This window comes from Triticum aestivum, chromosome 1B, assembly GCF_018294505.1.
Source record: "Triticum aestivum cultivar Chinese Spring chromosome 1B, IWGSC CS RefSeq v2.1, whole genome shotgun sequence".
NCBI classification, from domain to species: Eukaryota; Viridiplantae; Streptophyta; class Magnoliopsida; order Poales; family Poaceae; genus Triticum; species Triticum aestivum.
Genome location: NC_057795.1, coordinates 295,697,948 through 295,707,440, shown reverse-complemented (window position 1 = coordinate 295,707,440; position 9,493 = coordinate 295,697,948). Strand labels below are relative to the sequence as shown.

Below are 9,493 nucleotides of genomic sequence, written 5' to 3'. Positions count from 1 at the left end.
CGAGGGGTCCGCAAGGGGAGAAAGTAGTATGACTACAACTGCATCGACTGCAACTGCGTATGATAACATAAAGACGCCATCCCTCTTTGAATTCTGGTCACACTCGATGAGCTGCGGCTGCAACTGCAACACATAAACGAATTCGGGGGGTCCACAAGGGGAGAAAGTAGTATGACTACAGTTGCACCGACACGCTATATTGACTCTACTTTTACAATTGTCTGTACATTTCAGTGGTAAATCTTATAATGTATTGCAGCAACAATTCCCGATTACGTATTTTACAAAAAAAAAATGCGCCGGTATAGTCTACCTGTATCCCTGCAATTCTCAGAGTTGAGTTGAATTGGAAAAGAGCAAGACCAGATACATGATCCCTGAAGCTGTGTTTTCTATTAAAAAAAGCCAAGTACACAACTCCTCTGCAAACTCTAAAACCTCACATTCACCTGCAAGAATTAGCTGCAACAAGCGAAAAGCAGATTTCGACTGACACAACAGACGGGCCGACCCTACATGGTAAGTAAATTCAACTCGCCGCTTCAGGAGCTACAAAATTATTCCACGGGACCAAAATCAAGTTAAACAGGCTGTTAAAAATCTGCACGTGTAAAATAGGTTGAGGGAAAAATGGAATTAGCGGGCTCGTGTTCGTCGTGAGTCAGATTATATCCACGACTCCACCGTGTGGTTGTACATGTAGGAGCTCATCCCGCTGATGTGCGCCAGCGCGTCGGGGTCGAGCATGTCCTCCGCCTTCACGCCCGGCTGAAATGGAAAAACTCGTTAGCGACGACATGCTCGTCGGATCAGAGCCGGAGCTGGCGATCGATGAAATTTGATCCAGACTTACCATCTGCTCGTACTCCTCGTGGTTCTGTGATCCGATCTCCGTGGATGCTTCGCAGTACTCGTCGTTCTTGGCGAACCTCCCGCGGACGCGCGGCCTGCTGTCCGCCAAGGTTTTCCTGCACGCGTACTGCAGATTTTCGATCGGATATGTCAGCGGCGTTGAGGACCATGCATGGATCGTTCCAAGGTGATTGATTTTGGTTTGGTGGGCCACCTTGATCTTCTTGCTGAAGTTCCGCTCGTTCCTCTTCTTGATGTACCGGTGGATCTTCTCCTTCCTCTCCTCCACGGAGAGGCGGGCGGCCTTGAGGCTCGTGTCCTCCAGGCTCGAGGTCTCTCCCGCCGCCGGCAGCCGCCCGGGGCTCCCGCTGCCTCCCATCTATACCACCGCGAAACGATCGGTCATGCTCTGTCCTACCGATTTCGATTGCGATTCTTGGCGAATTCGTTCGGGGTTTCTACCTGCATCTCTGCGGCGGTAGGGAACGCCATCTGCCCCGCGGAGTCGGCGTCCACCAGCGCGCCGCCCTCCATCATCCTCTGGTACTCGCCCATCTCCTCCATCCCCAGCATCATCGACATCACGGTGCCCGTGCAACCGCCGCCGCCGAAGAAACCTCCCTGCGTCGCCGCGTCGGCGGCGCCGGGGAGCATCGCTCCAGGCTGCTGCTGGCACAGGGTCTCCTCCAGCCCCATGAACCCTCCGGCCAGCGCCGCTGCGAAGCACTCGTCGGTGTATCCCGAGGTGAGCTGCATGAGCTCGGACGCCGTGCTGCTCATTTGCGTCTGCAGCGCCGGGTGGTGCTCTGCCGCGGTCACCACCGGGAGCACCATCTGGCCAAACTGTTGCTGCTCCGTCTGGGCCTCGTCCGTGCCCGCCGCCGCCGCCGCGAATGCGTAGTCTATGGGGAGGAGGAGCTCGGCGTCGGGGCCAGGCGGCTGGTCTTCCTCGAGGAGCGCCGAGAGTGTGGAGTCAAGGGACGGCAAGGGGGAGAAGGTGGCCGTGGTCGTGGCCGCGGCCGCGCCCGACGACATGTTGTCGCCATGGCTGCAGAGGGGAGGCGTGGCGGTGGACGACGAGGAGGCGTCCTCCGACGAGGCAGCGAACACGTCGGATGCAGCATTCACCGCCCCGAAGAGGTCGCCGCCGCCGCTGCCATCGTCGCAGAAGTCGAGGATGTGCGCGGCTATGGGGCTCGAGATGCCCTCCTGCAAGAAACCAACAAACTCGTCAGCGCCCCTTGTTTCATGCCTCAACTCCGATCAACAGGAGAGACCAGGTACGCATGTACACGCCTGTAGAATGCAAATGCTACTGTTAGCCACCATGATTCTTGATTCAGAAAGAAAGACAAAATGCATCCTACAATCTACATGATCAAGCACATTTCGTCTACGATCCTTATATAATCTGTTTTGGGCGAGGGAATCAAATGCCGTACTGTTGTATCTGCATTTGCACAGCTCAATTTTGCATCCATGAGGATGGAATTGGGACGGATAGAACAGTGGAAGTATAGGTCCGTATGCCGTATGCCGGGGAATGTTTACTGTTAAGGATGAGAGAATTTAAGCCAAGCCAAGCAGAGGCGGTCCTGATCAGAATTCTCTGCGGCGCACGCAATGCGGACATAAAGGTTAACGAGATCACGAAGCAAAAACTATCAAGTCGAGGCATCGATTCTCTCTGTACTGCAACGGGGCCGGGGTCCAAAAGCCGAAAGATTTCCTCCTCTTCTGGATCCCGTCCCTGCTTTTGGCTTTGGTGTGATAGATAGACACCTAAACAATTATTGCACCGTGCACATAACTGCTTGTCTAGCAAAGATCATTTGCCAATGGCCATTTGAACGGAATCCTCATCAACAGCATGCATGGGCAAGATGGCAAAAGGAGGCGGATCATCATCAAAACATGCAGAAAAAAGCAAACGATTTCCGAGAACCGAGCGGTAAATTATATCATGGTCAGAAGATTTACATACGGTGAAGGACTGATCGTCGTCGAGCATGGCGTGCACCGTCGATTGGAAACCCCGGCCGGCGTCCAATGTTTTGCTTCGATCTTTTCTGGGGGAAACCGCAGAGGGAGATAGGAAGAGGAAGAGGAAGAGATGAGAAGCTCGTAGACCATGCAAATGGCAACGGCTTCTATTTATAAGGCCAGGAACAGGAAGATCAGGAACTAGGAGTCTGGGCTAATTATAGGCCATGAGATACGGGCACTTTTTGTAACAAGATGTGGATTTTCAACAGGAGATTAGGACAATTAGGCGGCCCTGGTTACTTAATTAGGACAAGGAGGGCACACATGTACCGCGGTCAAAGACCAACATGCCCTCAGTTAAAACTGAAACGGGCAAGCCTTGGGGAAGGAATGTCCAATATAGCTGCTATTTTTGTGCAGGTTATGAGCTGTATTTTGGCGCTAAACGAACCGCCTTGTCTATCCAAGATTAGTTTTTTCTCCTGACTCTTAGCTCGGTTTTGACCGGGAAACAATACATACACAAAATGATGCGAGGAAAACGGGAGATTCTATCTTGATTCCAACGCACTCATGCATATGCCCGATCTTTTCTTGAGACAGAGAGAGAGAGAGAGACTTCATGATTAAGCGATGTATGTACCGTGCATGCTAGCTAGCGATCCATATGTATTTGACAACAATTTTGGCGATCTTTGGCTCGTGAAGGCTTTTAGGGCATGCAATCCATCCGGTGCAGTAAGAATTAATGTTATTTTGTACTACTTGTTCTGCGTCTAGTTGTCTTTTCACCATACTGATTATTTTTTCATGATATTTATCATATCTAAGATGCCCCTTGGATGTCTTCTTTTTCCAAAAAAAATAGAAATCTTTATCTTTACCTACTAATAAACCAACGATTGCTTCTGGTCGTCCGTCGTTAGTACTTTTGCAGAAAAGTCCCTGGTGTTTTAGTTATTCAACCCGCAGTCCCTTTTTAAGTCAGAAAACGTTTCGTTTAGGATGTTTTCATTAAAAGCCCATGTAGTTTCTTGTATTTAACGCGCGATCCTTTTAAAGTGAGAAAACGTTTCGTTCGTTTCTGGGCTTGGGCCTTAATTTTATTCAGCCTAACACAAGGGTTGGAAACCAAAAAGAAATACAGGACACACGGGCATGTATGCATCGAAGGAGAGCTCGGGGTACGGCCGCCGCCGCCGCCACGCGTGGATGGTCTTCCTGTCCGGCCATCGGGGTAGCCCACGCGGGCGAGCTGCAGATTTGGATGGGCTGCCTGGCGCACGCAGCGGACGGCGGTGGTTCGAGCAACTCCTCGACGCAGGGGAAAAGATTGGCGGCGCTGGAGTTCGCCGGAACGGGCAGGCGGCCGGTGGGTGACGCGAGGCCGCGGCGCCGGCGCGAGGAAGACGAGCGGATCCGGCTGCTGGCGCGGCGGCTTGCTCCGGTGGCGGCGGCGTCCTGCTCATCCGTAGAAAGAGAGACAGGGCGTGAGGGAGAGAGGAAGAAAGGAGAGGGAGAAGGGGGCGCAGGGTCAGGGAGGCGGTCGATAGCGGTGGCGGCTCCGGCGACCGGCCGGCGGGCTTGCCAGGCAAGGCTAAGGAGTACGCCAGCCTAAGATTCGATAGCGGTATGTTTGATTTTTAGAATTGGCCTGAACATCCTGTTTGCTGTGTTTCATCTTCTGAATTGGAAACCATGGCGTGCCTGAATTTTTTTTCTAGAACATGCTGCTTGAGTTGGTAATCAGTTGGTAATCATTCTTGGTGATTTATCTGATATACTGATGAATCATCCTTTGCAGGGCATGACTTGAATGGATTTCTAAATTCCAAACAGTATGCTGTCGTGATGTTTGATTAGTGTCTTCTGTGAATCTGTACCAAAACAGACTAGACAGCAGACCAAGGCCATGGATCGGTTGATTCAACAGGGAAGGAAGAGACAGCAGATTATAAAACGAGCTTGGGGATTAACTGGCCTGAAACTTAAACAGGGCCGCCCTGATGATGGACTCAAGCTCCAGGTTTGCTCGCCTAGCACGTCCTAATTACATTGGCTCTTGTCAAAATGTCTAGCAGATGGATAATGAATTCATTCTGTGATGCCACATAGATATGCAAAGTCATAGTCCTGCATGTATGCACGTACCTCTTCCTAATGGCACGATGTAGTCTTTCTACTGATACATACAAGTCGATAGACGGGCACACACATTAGTAAGTTTTGCTACTAGCCTAATGAAGAGCATTTTATACATCCTTGCAGATAAAAAATGAATTGAATTATGAGCATCAGACAACTACGATCAATTTCCCGGTTATACCTGAAATAAAAGTGGCCGACCAAATGAAAGGAGGGATGCTCTCCTTGATGTGAGATTGTATAGATTATCTTACTTGATCTGCAATATTTCTTTGGATTTCTTTTTTATGAAAGACACATGACACATAGTTTGCTGGATGGGTCTAAGATAAATATTTTAGTTATAGGAGGATTTTTTGAACGAGTAATAGTATTACCACCATTTACTTGGTCTGTTGTGCTTTCGGTAGAGCTTTCATATTTCAACACAAAAACAACAATTCAAGTTGGGACCAGAATCGCACAAACATCAAGCTCAAAGGAAATATCAGTTGGGAGTGATCAAGTATTCATTTTCTTAGTGATCTAATAGGTCTTATATTTGTTTAGAGAGGGAGTATGTTTCTAGATAGCCGTCAATTCCAATGTTTCGTTTATTTACTCTCTGAATATGAAGAAGATAGGTTTGCAATGTAGCTTTTTACATGATAATGTAACAAACATTTATGTCTTATAACTGCAAACATTTTTTAGTCCATCACCGAGCAAATGTTTGGGAGTTGGAAATTATTTGGATACACGTGATCTCAGCAAAGAAAGATTCACACATACTGCAACCAAAGGAGCTCCTTTCACTCTCTATGCAACTAGAGAAATTATCCTTAATTACGAGCAGTACCCTAGATTTAGTTGTGGTTCTAACATATTAGAGATGTGGTTAGAATACCTACTGCTCTGAAATATTAAGTGGTTTGCACAAATCACCGATTCCCTCGTGCAGTGTACAATGTGATATTGATCATCATAGGATCAAACTTAATACAGGAAGTACGCACTTAATTGTTTCTGAACTATACTACTTTGTATGTTCATTCTCCTTTCCTTTTAAATCTCCAATTTAGTTGCAAGTATTTTATTTGTTATCATTTGGCTTCTTAATAAGAAATTCAGCAAGCAACTACTCGACTGATGAGAGAGATGTTGACAATTTTTGCTGCAGTGAGGTGCATTCTCGATCATGTTAATAATCTGTATCTAAATTATTCAGATGTGAAACTCATCCTTCTTAAAACATCTGCAACACATATGTGCACTCCGAAATGGTAAAATATTTGCATTCTATAGGCCTTCAAGTTTGTGTAGCATCCCCATATTTACCTGGTTAGTGTATATGTTGGTATGCATTTTGCCTGCACAAGATTGGAAATGGTGATAGATTTGCACAAGACTACTTGCCACTTCTTATAGGATTGGTGAAAGAAGATGAGTAATTGCTGAAATTTGATGTTCTGTGTACAGAATCAAGACATGCCACTGTAGATGTTTTTTTTAAAGGCAGCTAGCTACTTGGATTGCGCAAATCAACAAGAACTCCCTCATATAGCATCAGAACTAAGGTTATTCTTAATTAAGTAGCTCACAAGATCACTTTAAGATTTTTTTTCACATGAAAATAATAACCTTGAAGTTCAAATCTTCTATTGAAACTCCTTTCCTATGTATGAACCTCAGGAGACAACTTCCAGTAGACCTGGCCAATGGAAATCTCAATTCTCTTAGCCTGTAAGCTCAGCTCTCAATCAGGTATTCTATTCGTAACTCAGCGTATTTTTTCTGAAGTTTTAGGCCTAACTCCCAAACATCTTTTGTCAAGAGTAAGAATGTAGCTGTTGATGGTTGCTTGCTGAAGAAGAGTGGTATCAATATTACCATAGAAGTAGATGTTTTTCGAATTATTCTTGATTTTCTATTGTGTTAATATCTCTCTGCTCTGTTTTTAATTGGGAATCCTTGCTCCTTGGGTCCCTGTAAATTGTACAAAAGGTAATTTATCTGAATTTTATGGTCTTTTAGTTTGTTCTGAGCCTCTGAGTTTCCTCAGTTCTTCTGTACCTTTTCTTTGTTGGTTTACATTTATTGGATGTTCCAATGTTATTCTATGTTCATATGTGCAATCGGATTTACAAAACAACAAGCAAAGCAATTTATGAACGTTGCATTTTCTATTTTATCAACATTGCATTTTCTTAGTTGTCGTTAGTTACCAGATGTGCTAGAACACACACGCATGTGTGCGATTTTGCCCTGGCTTTCTGATTTCTGAATTGAAACGAGTAGGTGCATGGGTTTCTTGACAGAGTCAAGTAGCGGTGCTTTGAGCTTGATGTCCCGTGACCCAGTTCCTTGAACTGGCTAACCCTTATTGATGTCGTATGTCCTGAACTAACTCTCATGACCAAGTCCTCAACACGTCTGACCCTCACAGGCATGTTGTGCCGTGGCTCGATTCATTGCATTGTGATTGAATACATTTAGACACATTAGGATTAGGCGGTCGCCAACATCAGTGAGGGTGGTGAGGAAGAAAAGCGACGACATGGGTCGGCACCGTGTTAAAATAGAGGACATGGACATGTGAGGGAGTCTTGATCCACGCTTATGTCTTAGGGGCATGCGATACTTTTTTTCCTCCCGTTGCAACGCACGGGCAATTTTCCTAGTTATTACTAACTTCAGAAAATGTAAGGACATTCTTGCTTTACCAGGAGCACCTTGGTTGGTCACATACCTAAAGACCCCAAAGGCCCAAGCTATAATGGCATTAGCATAGACGCTGGTACTAGTTTCCTAGGGAACTGGATGCCACACGTCACGGAAAGTAGAGAACTACGTGCAAAAGACACGTACGTACATATATACGCACAAAGAATCGCAGCTCTCTCTTTTCCCTTCCCTGCTGGTGTGGTGTATGTATCAATCGTACTCCTATGTGGAAGCAAGGACATATTTTTTGTAAACAAAGGGCACTTTTATTAGCTTAAAATATAGCATCAAGCGCATACAAACATATTAAGCGACAACCGGCCTCTACATAACTAGAATACACACAGCTAACAAAAACAAATTTGATAAAAATAAATAAACAAAATGACATATTGAGAACAATAAAATCAAGGTTGTCAGAATCGCGATTTTGAATCGGATCGAAACTTTGATGGTAAGATCGTAAATCGTAGAATCTTCACTATCAAGATAGTAGAAACATAGATTCCATGAACTAAAATCATAGAATCAGAGAGCTTAGTTTGGATCGTAAAGCCGTAGAATCGCGATTCTGACAACCTTGAGTAAAATTCTACGACACTGGAACTATGCCTATGTCGAAGGAGAAAGTGGACCGATACGGAGATTATATTGACATCCATGTTGGGTAAAACCCTTCCTGGCCACTCGCTCCAACCGCATACACGGAACCTTGAACCATGGTTGATACTTCGTTTGGTGTAAATAGACCACATACGAAGCCAGTGCGTGCAACAGAAATAACCTGCAAAGGAAGACTTTAACCATTGAAACAATGTCATTTCTACATGGCCAAAGCGACTATAATAAGGCAGACGTTCCCACCCTTATTAGCATGCAAAACCTATTTGAGATACCGTCAAGCCAGTGACCATATATATTGGCAACACTCGTAGACGGATAAAATTGAATGCTATATGAATAGCTGACCACATAGAGCACACAAACTTGCAATGAAAGAAGAAGTGTTTGATCGTCTTGTCTTGAGTATAAATATTACACTTCTTGCTTTCATGCCAGTTGCTACGGATGAGATTGTCTTTAGTTAGTACAACTCCTCTACGAAGATACTGAGGGAGTCCTGGACTAAGGGGTCCTCGGGCTGCCGGTCTATCTCTTATGGGCCGGACAAGTGGGCCGCTTTGCAACTACTAGAAGGCCGAGCTATAAGGCGGCCCCGTGTCCAGATTGGGAACCTTTGAAGCCTTGGTGTGTCCTCCAAGTCAATATGGGAGAATCGGCATGTTTATCTCTTCATTGTAACCGACTATGAGTAATCCTAGTACCCCTGATGTCTATATAAACCATGGGGTTTAGTCCGTAGAGGCTAGGAGAAGAACCATCATCCTATTCCCCTAGGGTTTCGTTCATCTGATCTCGTGGTAGGTCGACTCTGTAATCATCCTACACACTTCAATATAATCAACCAGGACGTAAGGTTTTACCTCTTTGAGAGGACCCAAACCTGGATAAACATCATCTCCTTCGTCCCTTGCTCCCATCGATACAAGATCCACAACTCAGGACTCCCTACCCGAGATCCACCGGTTTTGAGACCGACAGATACCACATGAAAATCTTGTTTTTTTGAAGGTATCTTCGACCTCCATATTTTATAATTATTGTCCACTGGAATCTCTGAGTGCATGAGGGCACGATACATAGAGTCAATTGTGGATGACCCAGATGTCGTGAGATTTCAACGAAATACATCCTCTCCACATGTTAAATTAACTGAATCCAAATGGGATAACAAATATTGCCATGG

General features: G+C 45.7%; 1 protein-coding gene and 1 long non-coding RNA gene across 5 annotated transcripts; one reads left to right on the top strand and one right to left on the bottom strand.

The window, feature by feature from the left end:
• Positions 1-369: 369 nt before the first annotated feature.
• On the bottom strand, positions 370-3,060 carry LOC123120305 (GATA transcription factor 17). Of its 3 annotated transcripts, none has more exons than XM_044540278.1 (5): positions 2,833-3,060; positions 1,315-2,061; positions 1,067-1,231; positions 854-979; positions 370-768 (listed from the first exon to the last, which is right to left on the bottom strand). In XM_044540278.1, exons 1-5 carry the CDS (start codon positions 2,983-2,985, stop codon positions 667-669), a joined length of 1,293 nt encoding a protein of 430 aa, XP_044396213.1. In that variant the 5' UTR covers positions 2,986-3,060; the 3' UTR covers positions 370-666. The 3 variants fall into 3 exon arrangements, with proteins under 3 accessions (XP_044396213.1, XP_044396225.1, XP_044396217.1); XM_044540290.1 differs by having other exon boundaries at positions 2,837-2,989; XM_044540282.1 differs by lacking the exon at positions 2,833-3,060 and adding an exon at positions 2,295-2,398.
• Positions 3,061-3,938: 878 nt separating this feature from the next.
• On the top strand, positions 3,939-7,003 carry LOC123120323 (uncharacterized). 2 transcript variants are annotated; one of them, XR_006459413.1, is made up of 4 exons: positions 3,939-4,468; positions 4,643-4,864; positions 5,107-6,539; positions 6,655-7,003. It is a non-coding gene; the product is annotated as an uncharacterized lncRNA (long non-coding RNA). The 2 variants fall into 2 exon arrangements; XR_006459411.1 differs by having other exon boundaries at positions 3,941-4,468; positions 4,643-6,539.
• The last annotated feature ends 2,490 nt before the right edge of the window (positions 7,004-9,493 follow it).

What these genes read in the sequence shown, in the direction of transcription:
- LOC123120305 (XM_044540278.1), bottom strand. Translation starts at nt 2,985, where the DNA reads ATGGTCTACGAGCTTCTCATCTCTTCCTCTTCCTCTTCCTATCTCCCT. An exon ending in CTACCGCCGCAGAGATGCAG is followed by an intron (nt 1,232 to 1,314) that starts GTAGAAACCCCG and finishes GCGGTGGTATAG; the next exon opens with ATGGGAGGCAGCGGGAGCCC. An exon ending in ACTTCAGCAAGAAGATCAAG is followed by an intron (nt 980 to 1,066) that starts GTGGCCCACCAA and finishes GAAAATCTGCAG; the next exon opens with TACGCGTGCAGGAAAACCTT.